This window comes from Manacus candei, unplaced genomic scaffold, assembly GCF_025592945.1.
Source record: "Manacus candei isolate 608988 ecotype Guabito, Panama unplaced genomic scaffold, ASM2559294v1 h1tg000005l, whole genome shotgun sequence".
Lineage (NCBI taxonomy): Eukaryota > Metazoa > Chordata > Aves > Passeriformes > Pipridae > Manacus > Manacus candei.
In genome coordinates this window covers 27,300,923-27,319,904 of record NW_026138053.1, presented here as the reverse complement: position 1 = coordinate 27,319,904, position 18,982 = coordinate 27,300,923, and the positions used below count along the sequence as shown (strand labels likewise).

The 18,982-nt window shown below is 41.2% G+C and overlaps 1 protein-coding gene across 2 annotated transcripts in view; it reads right to left on the bottom strand.

Moving 5' to 3' along the window:
* PLA2G4A (phospholipase A2 group IVA) overlaps window positions 1–18,982 on the bottom strand; it is a 75,913-nt gene that overhangs the window by 2,508 nt on the left and 54,423 nt on the right. For both annotated transcript variants that reach the window (XM_051794134.1, XM_051794144.1), the window contains exons 10-18: window positions 18,072–18,294; window positions 16,169–16,283; window positions 13,767–13,904; window positions 13,376–13,468; window positions 10,505–10,576; window positions 8,322–8,564; window positions 3,909–4,093; window positions 804–999; window positions 458–615 (exon numbers count right to left, since the gene is read on the bottom strand). In XM_051794134.1, the coding sequence (XP_051650094.1) occupies window positions 458–615; window positions 804–999; window positions 3,909–4,093; window positions 8,322–8,564; window positions 10,505–10,576; window positions 13,376–13,468; window positions 13,767–13,904; window positions 16,169–16,283; window positions 18,072–18,294 (1,423 nt within the window). The remainder of the gene's footprint in view (window positions 1–457; window positions 616–803; window positions 1,000–3,908; window positions 4,094–8,321; window positions 8,565–10,504; window positions 10,577–13,375; window positions 13,469–13,766; window positions 13,905–16,168; window positions 16,284–18,071; window positions 18,295–18,982) is intronic.

Here is an 18,982-nt window from a genome sequence, read left to right as displayed (position 1 = left end):
CCATTTTCTTTACTATATTGATAATCCCCTCCCTGTGTCTTTATCTGGGGTGATCATTTACACTTTTCACTCTGCAGATGTTGGGATCACTATGTCGTGTTGCACCTACTATCAATTACAAATTATTATTGAGTTAGAAGTAGAACTGATAAAGAAATCAGTAATAAATCTTAATCAGCAACTGATAAAGAAATTTCCAATTTCCTCTTTTTCCAGTTAGAAAAATCAACATGCTTAAAAATCTGAGTATAAAATTCTGAACATATTGTCTCCACCCCCAAAGCCCCTTTTGCTCAGTTACTCTGAATGGTTTGGGATGGTGAAATGGCAAAAACAAGACAAGAACCAAATGAGAAAGTCAGGCAAACACTGAAGCAAAGGCCTGTATGGAATATTTAGGGTTTTACTCACATCACCCACTCCCCCACTGAACACCCTTTAAACCCTCCCAACATACATCTATGTTATTGAGGGTGTTGAACTCCATCAGGTCATGGAGCCTCTTGAAAGCCTCGTTGGGATACTGGAAGTTGAAGGTAGAGAAAGGCGTATTTGGATCATCAAAAATGTCAAAGTCTGCAAAATCCTTCTCTTCCTGTGTTTCCCTGGGAACTCCTGCACAGAACAAACACCACCGAAATGTTAGGCCTGATCATCCACCACCTGATTTTGGAATGGCTCTTTTGGATTCCCTCAGGGCTGCAGACACATTTGGGAGTTATTTGAGAGCCAAAGCATTTGTGGTGCATAACCACCATGGCATTCCAAAGGAACAGGGATTCAGCAGCAGAAACTGTGCTCACCTGGAGCTTTGTACTTCCTGAAGTCGATGTTGGCCAAGACAAAATGGATTATGGTGGGACAGTCCTTCTCTGAAGAGGTGTCCTTTGGTTTGAACACATAGCACTCCTTCAGGCCCTCTCTGTCAAACACATTGGGGTCTATTTTGGGGAAAGGCAGCTTGTTCATTCGAGCCCATTTCTCAGCCAGCAGAATTTCCTGAAGAGGTACAAAGATTCAGGTGCATGAAAGCATCCACTGAAAAGTGAGGAGGTTTGGAGAGACATGGGGCAAACTGGTTGGTAGAAGCAATTAATAAACTATTCAGGGCCCAGGAAGGACATGGAGCTGTTGGGGCAAGTCCAGAGGAGGCACCAAGATTATTAGAGGGAGGAAGCAATGAGGAAAGGCTGGGAGAATTGGAATTGTTCAGCCTGGAGAAAAGAAGGCTTAGGGTGACCTAATTGTGGCCTTGCAGTGCCTGAAGGGGCTACAAGAAACATGGAGAGAGATTGTTTACAAGGGATGGAGGGACAGGACAAGGGGAAAAGGCCTCAAGCTGCCAGAGGGCAGGTTAGATGGGATATTGGGAAGGAATTGTTGGCTGTGAGGGTGGTGAGGCCCTGGCACAGGTTGCCCAGAGAAGCTGTGGCTGCCCCTGGATCCCTGGAAGTGTCCAAGGCCAGGTTGGACGGGGCTTGGAGTAACCTGGGCTAGTAGAAGGTGGGATGGAATGAGATGGTCTTTAAGGTCCCCTCCAACGCAAAGCATTCCATGATTCTGTGATATGAAGGACTGATCAAATCAATCTCTGATTGATGACCCAGAGTGGCAAACTGAGCACCTCCTTCAGCCTCTCAGTCTCCACCACCAGCGCTGATTCATGGCAGGCAAAGAGCTGGTCTGGCCCACAAAACTTGGAGTGACTCTACAGAGGGAAAACCATCCCTAATTTGACCTGCAAATGGAGTATCAGCACTATGGAAACCAAGGAGAGTTCACAAACACCAGGCTGTGCATTGTTGTGCTCAGAGTCACATCACAGCCCAGAGCGGCGTTTGAAAGCACACCGAGTGCAGAGAGCTGGAAAACAGGCTTTTTTCTTCCTCATGACAACTCAGTAAACAAAATAATTTGTAAACAATGACTCAAGAGCATGCAATGAGGGCGTGTGAGAGGGAGGAGAGGGAAGGTCAACAACTTTAATCGTGGTTTTCAATGAAACAGGACCCTTCTTCGGGCGACTGTCTGAGATACGCAGGAGATGAAAAGATAGTGGGTGCAAAATGATAAACCAAGAGTGGAGTCACTGAGCTCAGCTGGCTAATTTCCCCAGCAAAGCACAATATTAGTGCTACCATAGAGACAGGTCCACTCTTGAAGTGGCATTTGCTCTTTGCAATGCAAGCAGAACCAGTGGGACACACAGCCAGCAAACACAACTGGTTCCTGGCCTTGAAACCATGAACACAAAGCCTCTGCCTCTGGACTACATCTCTTCTTCTTCCACACCTCTTTGTGCCTCAGGAACAACACTCCATCCCCTTCAACAGTGGCTTCAGGAAAACAAAGCCATCATTTCTTTTTCCCACCATTTTTTCTTGTATCAAAGGATTTTTTTGCCTTTTTAAAACTACAGTTTAGAGAAAAGCCCTCCGGATGTCACTTGACTTCCAACCAATCTCTCTCCATGTCCCCAAAACGACACAAAAAATTGCTGCTGATGAAGACAACGTTCAATGTGTAGGGTAAGAGTAACAGGGATGACCATACACAGCCTTCTGCACAGGGTCCACGTGTGGAATGTTAAAAAAGGGAGGAAAAAGAGATTTCAGAGAAGATGGCAGTGCTGTGTCAGCAAATTTAGCTGATGGGGAAAATATTCATGACAAAAAAGGAGATACATTCTTATGCAAATTGAATATTAAAGGAAGAAACACTCTGGGATTCAGTGAATCAAGGAAAAAAGGAATTAAGGATCTCAGCACTAGGAAGAGTCTTCTCAGTGCTCTGTTTTTCCCAGTAGCCCCAAGAGACCTAGAGATTACAGAAATTACTCCTTTTTATTCTCCTGAAACTTGTTTGTCTTTGCATTTGACAACACTGATCTCGAGCTCATTTTGCTACTGCTGTTATTTCCTAACATCCTCAATATTAAGATGAAGGAAAAAAAATAATCTGTTTGTTCTAATTGGAATTTGTCTGTAAAGCAACAAGCAACGTCAGTTGTTTTTCAAACAGAAATATTTTCTGGGCTTCCTTGAAAATTCTTTTTGAAATCCTCTTTGAAATAAATATGGCCTTTTTTGAGGATCACAGAATCACTGAATTTGGAAAAGACCTCCAAGATCATCAAGTCCAACCTTCAACCAAATCCCACTGTGCCCACTAAACCGTATCTCCAAGTGAGAACCTCACAGTAGCCTCTGAAGTGCTGTTTTTTTCTGTATCAGTTACCAAAATGACCCCATGGCAAGCCTTTGGGATGAGAAGGAGCTCTGTGGATGCACAGGTTGTACAGGCACAGCTGTGCTTTCCACACCTGCTACACAAAACAACCGTGTCCTTTACTCCCTGTTTTTCTGGTGCCGTTTTGCTCCGGCCTGAACGGATTTAAGAATCCTGCTGACACCAGTGCTGGGATGATCCCAGGGAGATGTAAAGGGACAGCTAGCCCTGCTTCCAAGAGGTTATTTAGCAATACCAGAGTGAGTAAGATGATGCATTTCTGCAGGATGATGACATTCATTTACATCACAGCACACAGGGAGCAGCTGGCCAGAGTTAGAGCACCAGGGCAAGGACAACTGACTTCATTGTTTAATACTGACATAAAATAAAACTCTGCAATCAGCATGAAAGCAAAATTTCCATAAAAACAACTACTTCAAATGAATTTCCTTCCTTTGAAATAGCCTTCTTTGTGTTAGTTGTGCCATGTAAGTCATGTAAACAGGAACTGAGACACAGGGCACTATTCTGCTTGACGTGGAAAGAAATCTTCTAGTGTTGTAGCTACAGCAGCACCTTCTGGGACCATGAAATGGGGGAACAACATGACTGGAAGAATACAACTGAGTCAACTTGAGCTCCTGACCCCAAAGGAGGGGATGGCCTGTCTTACTTACCTTGAAAGGAGGGCTGGAATCACTTGGCCTTGCTGAGAAATCAAAAGAGATGATGAGATCGACGCCTCTCTGAGGCCTCAGGATGAGGGGGTATGGCAGGTTAAACGTCAGCCCACTGTCCACAATGTGAATCTTCTTGCTCTTCACATCCAGTGGCTCATAGATCCTCTCAAACTCATCAGGATCTGTGTAGAACACAGAGAAACCAAACAAAACCCCAGTATATATGAGTTAAGAACTCAAGCTTTGATGGGCTTTCCAGTGTTTCCCCAAGGACTGGAGATTGCAAAGGATTTAAAATGTACAGGACATCCCAGCTAAACATACCACGAAATCAAGTGTAACTCAAGCTCTTAACAAGTGGAGAATGAGGTGGGAAAAAAAGGAGCTGGAAAGGCCCTGTCCCAATGCACAGAAATGGCTCCAGGCAACACTGAAGGGGACAAATGGCCAGGTTTGATCCCAGCCTTTCCACCTTCACCCCATCAGCTCACACACAAAGGAAAGAGTTTATGGGATGTTAAGAGACAGAATCCAAATGCCCATCTGGCAGTGCCAAGAGGATGGTCCCAGACCCTTTTTGGTGGTGCCCAGAGACAGGATGAGCAGCAATGGACATAAACTAAAACACAACAAGGAAGAACTTCTTTCCATGGAGGGTGGCAGAGCCTGGAACAGCTGCCCAGGGAGGGTCTGGAGTCTTCCTGTCTGGAGACATCCCAAACCCACCTGGATGCTTGCTTGTGTCCCCTGCTCCAGGTGACCCTGCCTTCGTGGGGGGAGGGTTGGGTGGGTGATGCCTGAGGTCCCTTCCAACCCTGACAATCCTGTGATCCCCTCAGTGTCCTGTAACCCCTGCCCAAATCTCTTCCCCCAGGTTTCCTCTCCCTGTCCCTCATCCAGTGGCTCTGGATCTTTTCCAGTGCATGGTTTTGCTTTTTGACTGAAAACTAATCCTTGTATCTGTAGAGGGCAGTGTGATCTAAGGAATGCTGGATAGGATAATATAATTATTTCTGGTGTAATTAAACTTCCCAGCACCTGCTTATTTGCAACAGAAGTAATCGGGAAAAAAGAAGACATTTTAAAGTGAAGAAAATCCATCCAAAATAATTCAAACTCTTATTCCTATCACTTTAGGATCCGTGAGAAAAATTTACTGCTACGAGCAGCAAAAAAAATCTCACAAGAGATGCTTTCACTTTTTATCTCTGTTGTTATTTATTAGAGGACACTTTTCTAAGAAATGAGGCCCCATTGTTCTACTATTTGCCTTGATTTCTAAGGGAGAGAACACTTTTAAATCACTGCCTATTGCAAAAGGGCTGTGTTTATAGCCCTATTTTAGAACCAGATGTATTTCATAATAATGACTTAGCATAAATCTATGAAAATAAATTAGTACTTATCAAATTCACCATAATTAAAAAAATGGTAAAAATACACTTAATACATTTCCTTTTAGCATAAGTAGAGAAGTTTTGATTTCCTCTTCTTGTTTAAAGACATTTCAAAAGTAATTAAATCCTCGTTCTCTATAGAATTTCTAAAAATTGTGGAAACATTTTTGTTCATGTTTTGCCTTTTCTTACTTTACAAAAATTGGCCTTGGACACTTCCAGGGATCCAGGGGCAGCCACAGCTTCTCTGGGCAACCTGTGCCAGGGCCTCCCCACCCTCACAGGGAAGAGTTTCCTCCCAATATCTAATTTAACATCATCAATAAATTTATAATGACCACAGATTGGCTTTAGTGATTATAGGAGAAATTTAACTTATGAGTTTATCTCATGCAGAGACAGATAATAAGAACTGTTTGGAAATAAAAAGAGAGGCCATGTTCTAGAGACCAAATTTGTCCCAAACAGCAGCTCCAGTGGAAATATGGGAGATGAAAAGGGCATTTGCTTCTGACGTGCATCTGCCATAACAGTTTCCATAAACACTGAAATAAAGGAGCAGAGATCAGGGGTTATTTTTCCCTTTTGTTTTCACGTGGCATTTTCTCAAGTCACTTTGGTGTGTTGTAACATCAAGTAAAGAAGCAGAATAAACTCTGAGCTCACAATGAAATCATTGAAGGGGGGTGCAAAGCTTTGAAGTGCATTTGAGATGAAATAAGGAAACATTCAGCATAAATAGAATCTACAGAAAAGCAAATCCAAGGGTTTCACTTCCAGACCAAGCAGCTGGGATTTCTGCTGCAGGCACTGCAGCCCCTAAATTCAATCTCAGGAATGACTGTAACATCAGCTTAGGCCAGCCACAGTTCATCCTCTGGGAAGGTCTGGCACAACTGGAGACGTAAAGTATTATTTATATCCTTTTTGAGTCACTTATTTCTCCTTTGGAATGTCTGGTAATAAAGGAAAGTCAGTCCTAAAGCATTACAGACTTCTCTCTGTACTCAAGCTGACAGGTAAACTGCCAGTGGTAGAATAAATATGCAAAGCTTAAATGCATCCAGTGCCTTGGTAATAGAAGTATTTTAAATTTACACCAAAGTTTCCTTTCTATCTATCTATTTCCTTTCTATCTGCTCCTCTGGGCTCCTCAGCACTTGCAAGGAAAATTCACAGCATTAAAGTGCAGATACACTTATCACACCACTGAATGATTAAATTTTACAGTAACTGCTGAAGCTTCAAGGGGTTTTTAACTATTCTTGACTATAGTATTGCAGCTACTCGTAGCTGTCAGATTTGTGTCTTCAGCTGACACTAAAACAACTGCTCTTATGTGAAACTTTTCCCACACATTTTAACCCCAAGAAGTTTCAGGCCCTCCAAACTAATTGTCTCAGAGGTGAAGGCTTGTTTTGTCAACCCAGAATTTTATTTCCATTGAAATTAAGCCCCAGGAAGTCAATAGTTGATTCTGAACATTATCCACATGTCTTAATTATGCAAAATTCTCATCGACTGTCATTTTTTCCAACCATAAAATTTCCCACCCGCTTTCCTGCCTCTTTTACAATTACTATAAATATTAAGACTACCCAGTTGTAAACATCTCTGAGATGATGAAAATATTTAGAAAGTGGAGTCCAGATGGAAATGACTATCCAGCCACTCGGAGGGATTTGTTACATTAACAAATACACATCAGAGCGCGGCTGCTACTTGAGCTTGTAAATGACATCTGGTATTTACTGCTGCAGAAGGAGCAGTTGGGACAACCTCTGAGCAGAAAATAAGGGCTGAAGTGATGACTATTGTTACTGGGGATGGGTGGGAGAGCTGTGGTGCTAGAGCACGGAAGGAACACGACCTTCAGAGAGCTGCAGCTCCTCGGTTTGATGGAACACAATCACGGAATGGTTTGAGTTGGAAGGGACCTTAAAGATCATCTCATTCCATCCCCTGCCATGGCCAGGGACACCTTCCACTAGCCCAGCCTGGCCCTGAACAGCTCCAGTGAACACAACAGTGTCATAAAAATACTAGGAAACTAATTGATTGTCACTGAGAAGGCTGCAGTGAACACTGCACAGCAAAGCTTCAAAATCCGAATCAAACACGATCCCTAATTCTTCACAGCTACTGTCCCAAACACCACATAACCTGTGGAGTGGGGGAAGACTTTGAACTCCTATGGCAAATTAATATTTTTCTGAAATTCTTCTCTTCCATCTGCATTCCTGCTTAAGCCAACATGAAACATCTGCACATCAGTCACACAGAAATGTGAGTGGCTGGTCAGGTGCATCCACACTGGGAAGAACATGGTGCCAGCAAAGCAAGGATCTACAGGTTGTGTCAGGGGAGGTTTAGGTTGGATCTCAGGAGAAGGTTCTTCCCCCAGAGGGTGGTTGGGCACTGCCCAGGCTCCCCAGGGCAGTGGGCACAGCCCCAAGGCTGCCAGAGCTCCAGGAGCTCTCAGGAACGGGGGGGATTGTTGGGGTGTCTGTGCAGGGCCAGGAGTTGGACTGGATGGTCCTGTGGGTCCCTTCCAGCTCAGGGGATTTTATGATTCTACAAGTGCAGCAGTGTGTTGCCCCCAGAGATATTTCAGAAGACAGCTACAAAATTGTGGCAACAGGGAAACCCTGTAGGAGAACAAGGAAAAGTTTTATCTCATCAATAAGAGACACGGAACAACACAGGACACCCTTTGGAGAAGGCCAAGAGAGTGAGAAAGTGGATGTAACGAAGGGCACCCTACACAAAAGCAATTTGGTCACCTCTGCCAGCAATTCTCTCCAAACAGAGAGCCACTGTCCCTCCAGAAGGGACTGGTTGGGGACAGGGGAGGGAGGCAGTAGACACAAGTCACTGCATGGTGCCCTTTGAGCCCCCCAATCACCTCACAACCTCTGCTGTCGGTCAATCCTCACAGGAACATTCTCCTGCTCCCAGTACAGGCTTTTATAAACCTCCTGGTGTGAACACCCAGCATTGTCTGTGAACTGACCTGCAACGGCCGCGTCGAGCTCGTCCTCCTCCACGGACTCCTGGGTGAGCAGCTCTGCCAGGGGGGACAGGGGGTAGCAGCTGTTGAGGTTCAGCCCCAGCATGAAGTTGTGCACCTTGCCAGCACGGCCCTCCCGGGTGTTGAAGAGGGCACTGTCCCCCACCAGGGCCATGAGCATGCGCTGCACCCAGCTCTCCTGGCTGCTCTCCTGCTGCTCCGGCCGGGCCTCGGCGCTGCCGGTGCCTGCAGGGGCAAGGACAACACCCCAGCCAGGGTGAGCACAACACCCCAGCCAGGGGGAGCACAACACCCCGGCCAGGGGGAGCACAACACCCCGGCCAGGGGGAGCACAACACCCCGGCCAGGGGGAGCACAACACCCCAGCCAGGGGGAGCACAACACCCCAGCCAGGGGGAGCACAACACCCCACAGGATGAGCACGACACCCCAGCCAGGGGGAGCACAACACCCCAGCCAAGGGGAGCACAACACCCCAGCCAGGGGGAGCACAACACCCCAGCCAGGGGGAGCACAACACTGCTAAAGCAAAGGACCTGGAAAAACAATGTCACAGCATCCTTTCAGCGAGCTGTGGGCTCAGGGAGGGAGCTTTGCTGCAACCATTTCAGAGCAACAGAGAGAATCCAGCCTCAACTGTCCATCTGCAGTGTAATAGTGTGGATGTGTCCCTCAGGAAAATACACTGGGAACTTCTTAGATGACCTGTCTGGTTGAGGGCAACGAGGCTTTCTCTGTGCTAGCACTCAGAATGCAACTCTCCTGGGCTCAGGGACAGACAGATCTGAGTTGCCAAAATCTGTGCTCTGTGTAGACCTAAATTCTTCTGGATGTGCATTGACAGCCTTCTCCACCCTTTGATGGTACCCAGAAACCCCTTTTTCCTTCAGAAGGCATGAAAGAATGCATGGAAACACTAAAATAATTAAAATTAAAAATAATTAGCACAGGAATTCTAAAATATCTGAAAATACACTTACGGTAAACTGCAGACTACAATTAATATCTGGTTTTAATTAACTGAAGAGCACAATGAAGCAATCAGACTTGTATGTCTGCAGCTAGAGCTCACAGTAAAAATTACCTGGATTGACACCACCTTGCATTCATAAACTGTCAAAACTTAAATTTTTGGGGTGTTTTGCATAAGAAGATAATTCAGGCTCCAGCTTGATACTTTAAATCCAGCTTTTAAATGTGCCTCTTTAATCCATGCCTTAATGGAGCTAATTTTTTATATTAGCAGGGAGAAAACGAGCACCATAAAGTGAAGAGGTTCAGTATCTGTACAACATTCTATGGAAGTGAGAGGGATTGCCAAGTGTTTGCAGTCACAGATTTGTAGGTAGTTCACTATGGCTACAAACTATGAGGGAAATGGAGTGTTTGGTGCTGGCTGTAATGATTAAACAGGAAACCCACAAATAAACACAAGATGTGGTACCACCTACAAAATTATTTTACACATAGGGGGAACTGAAGAAGTAATCATGGAACTGAGGTAGTGACATAATTCCCTGTCTCATGACAAAGGATTTTCTTTTCTTCCTGTAGATCCTGAAATCACGAACAGCTGCATTCCCATCTTTGTTTTGGTTGTTAAAATTATAACCAGGGGTTTTTTCAGTTGAAAATCATTGTTGGCCCCAAAAACATCATCAGAAAGCATTACTAGGCTGAGTCCCTGACTAAAACCACAGAAATCCCCAGGTGGTTTAGATACTTCAAGATAGTTTTCAATCAGATCTTTTCTTCCCACTCCCAACACTCCCTTTGTGGTTGTGCCTGTCCTGGGAAGCTGGATTTGGGCACTGTTACAAACACTGAGCCAAGCTCTGGGAATTTCCTGTATCAGATGTCATTTCTACAGGTGCTAGAAGACACCTGTGAATGCTGGAACCACAAATTAAACCATTCTCAGGTGAGTGTTTGATCAAGAAACCCTTGAAAACAATGGAAAGTTTCAGTTTGCTGGGCTGGTGACAATTCCAACGTGGCTCTGAGCTCAGCTGCTTGCTGGGAACACACCTCTGGAGCTCACTGGCTCAGCAAACCACATTTTGGGGTGGATGTGGAACTCCAGAGCTCTGGGAAGCCCTGCTGGGCTATACAGAAGCTGCAGAAAAAAAAGGAAATCAGGAAATGAAAACTGATCATTTCCTTACCTTTTGGATGCTGTGATTCATCTTCACTGTCTGAGCTGTCATTGCTTACGAGGTGCTTGAGCCTGATATTTTCTGTTAAAAGAAATATAAAATCCCTTTAAACTGCTGGGCTTTAACTCTCAAAACAGCTCAGAATTTCACAGCAATCTGAGTCACAAAACTGGCCCAGTTTTTGCAATAGAACATACAGCTGAAAAGACTGGATCTGCTGTGGACATTAGAGCAGCAGATATTGGCTTTAGCCCCCAATTTTGGGGCTGAGAAAGCAAAATGTAATCCCAAAGCAGTACCTCTCACCCCCCTCTGCACCACATGTCTGACACACTTCATTCCCTGTGATTAAAAGTTAGATGTTTAGCTTCTGTCCTCTCAATAATTCCTAGTGAACTAGGAAGAAAATACTAATCTCTGTTAAGTATCTGCTTTTTTTTTTTAAAAAAGGAGGAATGCTTAACATCATTCATACACATATGAATGGGTACCCTTAAAAACACTGGGAGAACAAAAGCCAAAATAATATGAAAGTTTTGTTGGAGTGTGTGTGAAAAATAAAGGCAGTGCAGTTAAACAGGTAGAAAACATGGTTTGCATCTCAGAACATCAAGTGAGAGAAACGAAGCCAAAAACGAGTGAACTTCCCTGGCAAAAATCTGCATTTCGGGAGGTTTATATTTGTTTTTCAAAGGCAAAATGAACACTGACACAGCAGCACATTCCACTCCCCAGGTCAGCTTTGCAGGGGAGGTGAAATCAGGTGAGAATGGATTTTAGATTGGCAATTTTATAATTTTCATTAACTGTGGAGGGCAGCCTTTCTTGAAATACAGTAGATTCCCAATGTTTTAGGAGTGGCCTCATCTTGGAAGCTTTTATCCTACAGAGACTGGAGCCAGGCACTGAATTCCAGTGAGGAAAATGTATCCAGGGGAAGACTTTTGAAGACTAAACCCCTTTTTTCCCCAAGTAAAACGTATGTTAGGAATCATCTCTAATAGAAATGTCAGAGAATCATTAAGGTTGGAGAAGAACTCCAAGATCATTAAGTCCAACCACTTGAGGCCAGTTAAAATAAACTGAATGTGGGTTGTTTCCCAATGAAAGTATTATCAACTACTTGATTTTTTCCATTAAAAAGTGAAAATAAAATAAAATAACATCTTTTTTTTTCCTCTCACAGAAGGATAAGTAGATGCTGGTGGCGTTCCCATTCTTTGGGCTGCAAATTCCAATACAGGTTGTAATTTCTACCCAGTGCAGTATTAAAGCAATGACAATTACATGTTGCACTTTTTTGCTAAGTCTAAATTTAATTCCTCTAAGGTGGGAGAGAAAATTGAAGACAGAGTCACTGTAATATCAGGTGTATAAACCCACAGCTTCATTATGCTTGGGAATGAATACTGGATACAGATGACCAGCACTTGAAATTATTTTCTAAAGAGGGTTATGCCCCCTTAGATTTACATCCCACACTCCAAAAATCCCCATAAAAATCACAAAAGCTGAGTCATTACATTTTTCCTTCACTAATTTTACTTGTCAGCACTCAGTGGGTCCTCAATGACTATTCAAAAACACCCTCAATGGACACATACCCAAAAATTCCTGAGCCACGGCAGAGGAGACAGGTCAAAACAAAAATCCCTGACCAGAAGTGGAGGCTAACAAAGCCAACAAATGCATTTTTGTGGATATCAAATCATCTCTTTACAGCAACCCCCATGGAAAATTCACTGTTTACCCTCCCAGGTGTGATTTACACATCATCCTGTGGGCAGCACCAGCTCTTCTGATGTCCCCTGGAATTCTGGCCTTCACTTTGGTGGTCCCAAGGTGTCACTGGGACATCTTCAGCTCTGGGGTTGAAGCCACCTTAATATTTTCAGAGCTGATCCCACTTCCCAGGGTGTTTTTAAGCTGAGATGTGAAATGAGTCAGAGATGACAGGTAACATTCTGTCTCTCGATATCTTTAAAAAGCAGGAACACACTTTTCCATGATCACATTTATGGACAGGGATCCTCCAGGAGCAGGTGTTAACACTCATCACAAATAGGAACCCAGAGGTCTCATTTTCATCCATAAATAAGGAAGGTTATCAAACAGCTGAATTCCATCAATTAGGAGACACAGACACCCAAGGGACAAGTGTGGGCTTTTTGTTGGGTTGGTTTCTCTGGTTTGGTTTTTTTTATAAATCATCTCAATATCCATTTTCTTTTCTTCCTCTTCAGAAAAATCTGGCTGCCAAGTACAATTTATTTATTGGCCAGGCCCTTCCTTGTAATGCTGCCCTCTGAATGGGAAACAGAAGTGTAAAAACCTTTCACCATTACCTACATTCTCGAATAAAACACAATAAAGTCCATCTAAACCAAGCTAAAATTCTTTCCTTCCAGTCATCATACCATTTGTGTGTGGAATGAAACCAAAATCACTAAATCAGATACCAGGAGGCTGTGGGCAGAATGGAACATTAACAATCCAGAGATGATAAAATTTAGGACTATTTTAGTAATCCCTTGATTAAACAGTGCAGTGTCAAGAGACTACATAAGTGACTATTAAGTCCTTGTCAGCTTCTGATCTCCAAAAATCAGCATAACTTAAAAAGAGGAGTTGGATTCTAAGAACTTCCTGTGGAGAGCTGGATATGTGTATGTAATGCAGCATCACTGAGCAGAAACAAAAGTGAAAGGAAGAAAAGAACACTCCTAACCCTCCTTCCCTACCTCTGCAGCATCTTGCAAGGTCAGCAATTAAAGGTAATTAATTAAATGACTCCCAGCAGTGCCATCCTCCCACAGAGGGAGACTGCACTGAATCCTGGCAGTAATTGCTTTGCACAGCAGAATTATTTACTAATATTACCTAATTCTTCTTCCATGGTGGGACCTTTATTCTGAGAGTTGGAGACACCCAGCACTCTGTTAAATAATATGGAAAATGCACTGCCCCAAACACCTGGAAAAGGGAAATAAATAATGAATGGAGGTCAGTAGAAGAAAAAAAAAAACAAACATATTTTAATAATCTATTTAAGCAGTTGGTTGCTCTCTGAACACACCTCTGATTTTGGAACATGCTCAGATGTCCAAACCAGAAACAAAACAAGAAACAAAGAAACAAGAAATGCCAATCCATGTCTGTGAAATCTTTCCAATTAATCTCTTCACACTTTGTGTGACTGCATTTAAAAGCCCTTGTCCATGAACTACTGAAATTATTTTTATTTTTAAGCCTCTTTCTGTCACATACTCACCCATGAGGAAATGCAAGGGATTTTCATTGTACTTCTTCACCACTGTCCCCATGAAAAACTTGCTGCCAAACAAATCAGGAGACATAAAAGTGCCATATTTGGCCATACCAATCTCATAGGGACTGAATTCCACCCAGTCTGCAGAAAATCAGAAACAAAATTGGCCTTAGTCAGCAATCTCAACCTGAATAGAAATGAGAAGGAAAACACAGAAATGAATGAAACCTCTGTGCAAGCAAAGAAACTGTAGTGAACTGAGAAGCTAAATAATCAACAGGAAGGCTTTGAAGAAGCCAAAATGTTGATTTCAAATGCAGGACAGTGATGTCTCAACAGGGAAGGAATTCTCAGTCTCGCTTTCTGTTATCACAATCAACCTGGTGAAAAAAAAATGAGGCTGTAAAACCAGAAGCATTAAAGGAGTGATCACGAGTGAGAAAAACACAATGACATCTGGTTTCCATCTCAAGCCTCACCATCATTCCCTGCCACACCAAGTGTAACGTGGGTCTGAGGGCCAAGTTTCTTTTCTTTCAGTGTGATTCTATCAAAAATGTGAAAAGCAGGGATAAAAGTGGCAGAAAAATGATTGAGTATCACAGAAGTTGTGAAATATTCTAGGAGAGGTATTTGGATTCCACCCAAACCTAAAGTTTATGGTGAAATCTAAAATGCAAAGGCAAAGCTGATAAACTTATGAATTCTAACACTGCCAAAAATATTTTTTAAATCCTTTTTTATTGAACAGAGCTCAAGAAAAATATGGAATATTTCATATTCAATAAACCAGCCCCAAATCTTCACACTCGCTGGAGCAGAAGGGAATTCCTTTGAAGACCCAGTCCAGGAATGGCACAGTACTTCCCTTGAGCTGTATAAACATGAATGGGCCAATATTTAGATATTCAGAACCAGGGGGTAACAGAGCTGAATGGAGAATTAGAATTAATTTAATCTTTGAGAGTCCACCTTGTAATGACTGTCAAGAACAAACCCCCGAAATCCAAACCAAACATTAAATTCCACTCCCTCTTTAACCCTGGATACCAGTGTCTTCAGGTAATTTTTTTTATCATTACAGAAGCTCTCATAATTAAAGTAAAGAGCTGTCTTTAACTAATTACTCTAATTTTGTTCAGTTAAAATGGTGAGTGCAGTTCTGGGTAGGCCACACCACATGGGGTCCCAAATGCTCTTGGTGAGGGAAACAGGAGATCTTGTTATCTGACATAATTAACACATTTCAACAGGGAAGGTCTTGCCTCCAACCATAATCAAGTAAATAAGCAAGTGTAAAATAAATATTTCTGCTCAAAACTTACTGTATCTTTCACATCAGGAAAAACTGTTCAGTTCTATAAGAGGGGGAAAAAGCCTAAAATAGAAACAATAAAATCCAGCACCCTACAGAATGATATAGATGACAACCCAAAAAAGCAAACCCAAGATCCACTGCCAGAGGCAACACCTTTTCTAGACCAAAGTAAGGCCTTCAGGTGCTTCTGGTCTTGCTTAGACAAAGTCATTCTTAACTAAAGATGTTTTTAAAGCAGTAAATAAGTAATGTAGAAAAACAGTAGCTCATCTAAAACTCAATATACTTCTATTTTCCAACAAAAAGGTATCAGCTTCTTAAGTAGGAAAGTTAAAGACATTTTCCCATGACAAATTTAGCCTAATTTACACCTCATTTTCCATTACAACCAAAGCTTTGAGAGCAACTGTTCCTAATAATCATTTTAGGAGACACAATGACTTATAATGACTTGGGCAAACCACTTGGTATTTCCCTTCTCAGTCCTGTACAGAATTATATATAGACAGACACATCCTTTGTGTAGCATCTTGTACAACTGGACCCACTCTCAACTGGGGTTTCTAGATGGGATTAAAACCCGTGGATTAAATAGGAGCAAAAGCCACTCCTGCATCACCAACAGCAGTTGACACTGGGCAAGAGGTAAAAAATAGGCAATATATCTAAATTGTTTGTTCCATTTCAATCACAGCATCACTCAGGTTGGGAAAGACTTCTAAGATCATCAAGTCTAAGTGTTCCTTTTCACCCTTCTTAGAAAGGGGAATAATCCTGTATGCCTGAAGACATTTCCCTTAAGGTTTTTGATACATTAATGTTAAGCAGTTTTTCCCTGTTGGAGACACCAGATTCCTTTTTATCCTGACTCCTGCTCAGCTCCTTCAAGGGGAAGGAATATTCTTTGCAACTGCTAGGAAATCACTTTTTTAACATATAGAGAACAAAACCTGGCCACCACTTCCCACTTCTCAGGGCTGTTACGGTGTCAGACTTATTTTCAGGTTAAAAAAACAATGATTTTCCAAAATGGTCTACAAACAAGTCTCCAAATCCAAGAATGATAGAGAAATGAAAGGAGCCATACCTGCAAACATCAGCTCTGACACGTCTGGTTTCACATGGAGACACGTAAAGAGTGGCAGAGCACACTGGGCATTATTGGTTTTCTCTTTCATGTTGCTCAAAGTGGTGTCCATTCTCTGCAGGAAAGAAAGATCACTTCCAAATAGATCCTATGAAGGCATTTATCTATTTATTTATTTATTTGTTTATTTATCTATCTATCTATTTATTTATTTATTTAATATATATATCAGTATATATATGTAATATATCTATAAATATAGCCTATTTATAAATATAGTATAATTATATTATATATTTATATATATTCTAGATAAATATATAAAATGTAGGATATATAAAATTTATAGAATATAGAAAATATACAGAATATAGAAAATATACAAAATAAATATAGAAAATATAGAAAATATAGAAAATATATAAAATATAGAAAATATAGAAAATATAGAAAATATAGAAAATATAGAAAATATAGAAAATATAGAAAATATAGAAAATATAGAAAATATAGAAAATATAGAAAATATAGAAAATATATATAGAAAATATAGAAAATATATATAGAAAATATAGAAAATATATATAGAAAATATAGAAAATATATATAGAAAATATAGAAAATATATATAGAAAATATAGAAAATATATATAGAAAATATAGAAAATATATATAGAAAATATAGAAAATATATATAGAAAATATAGAAAATATATATAGAAAATATAGAAAATATATATAGAAAATATAGAAAATATATATAGAAAATATAGAAAATATATATATATATATATATATATATAATATATAATATATAGAATATATATTATCTAAACTATATTTATATATTAGATGTTTACATAAACATATTTCTATTTTTACATTTATATGAAGACTTGGGAGACTCCTCCTTTCTCTGAAATTTGAGAAGAAAAATGGACAAACTCAGTTACTTCTAGGAAAAACAGAAGAATTGGTACAAGGAAATAACTTGCCTGAACATCTTTTAGCTGCACAATTCAGGAAGGAAAGAGTGGGAGAGGACACGGGAGGAAGATCAAAGAAGGACACATTATAGAAGCCAAAATAACATGGCCAAAAAGCAAACAGAATTGTTGTACAAAGCAACATCTGGGTTTTTATTTAATCCCTTAGTAAACAGGGACATCTAACCAACCTCACACCATCATCAAGATCCCTTCAGCATCAGAATTCTGTATATCTGTTACTAAGAGCTGTGTTGCCTGTTTTTCAGTATTTTAACTGTTTAAAGCCTAATAACAATTTATATTCATGAAAGACACAAGTGTATAAAACACATCTGTGACTCCACTTATACATTTCAATCTTGCCATAAGATCACATCCAACTGCTGCTCACCTGACACATTTGGACTTGCATTTTGTGTGCCTGATCTAGCCAGGACTGTCCAACCCTAACTGACCCAAGCAGGATTGCTGAATAACAAAATACAACAGTATAAAGCTCTCCTGTTGTCTCTTTTCTCAGAAAAAACACATAAAAATAGACAGAGATGTGGATTGTTCACCTTGAAATTAGTACTTTGTTAAGCAAATGCTGCTTTTCTTATAGCAAACTGTGCATGAAGAGGTCACACCACATTGTAAATTTTGTTGAAATGGTTTGAGCAGGAATTTTAATGTTGATACACAATGTCAAGAGCTTGCTGTAAGTACTCAGAGGTCGAGTTCATCCCCCAGAGCAAGGAAAGCATTTTACAAGTGTCTTATCCAGTATCTGTCTGGCTATAACTTTAAATATTCCTATTGTTAAACACGTTTTGCCAAACGTTACCAAGGTCATTTTAAAAAAAAGCAGTAACAGTGGTTACTCTGCAATAATTTCACAACCCTAACAGTGATAAGAAAAGCCCAGAACTCACATCATGGATAAGTGTTTCCCCTATCAGCATTCCAAAGATATCCGTGAAGGTGACAGGCTGCCCTGAACTCTTCTTATTCCACAGGGCTTCGATGTAGCGTTTGACTTTCTGAGGAGTGAGCAGCAGGAGGGGGTTGTGGCTCACAGAGTTCATCAGCTCTTCATTGATCTCTTTTGGGCCCTTTGCTGGAAAGTCTGGGTGTGAATACAAAGTTGACATGTACCTGCAATGGAAAACAGGCCAGGTATCCAACCTGCTTCAGTGGCAGTTGCCTGAAAGCTACAATAAACTCATAAATAATTTGATACAATTACTGATCAAATCAGGTTAATTTACTTACCACTTACACAGTAAATTGTCCCTTCTTTTTTCTCCAGGCACAGAAAGCTAAACCATTTGTTCTACATGTAAGCACACAACCCAACATTCAGCATACACTGCCATATGTGTATGATGGAAATGATTAAAGTGTCCTCATTTATCTGTTTAAGGGATAACAGAAAGAATCCCCCTAAGCTGTAGAAGGAGCTCCTCAAGTCAGCACACTGAAATTTGGCAGACTGGAGGTCCCAGAAGTAGATACACACAGTTCTTTCACTGTAAGATGTCCCTCTCCAATTCACTATCATTATCCAAAAATTCCTACAATATCTCAGTATATCCCGGAATCCTGGAATGGTTTGGGTTGGAAGGGACCTTAAAGCCCATCCAGTTCCATCTGAGCAAAGCAGCTCAGATATCCTCCAAACACACTCCACTGAACATTTTAACAACACTAAATGCTTTGTCAAGACATCTGCACTGTTTTGGGGTCCAGGGGACAATGTACTGTGTGGACTGGTTGAGCACCACACACAGGAACATCAAATCATGGAACGGTTTGGGTTGGAAGGGACCTTAAAGCTCATCCA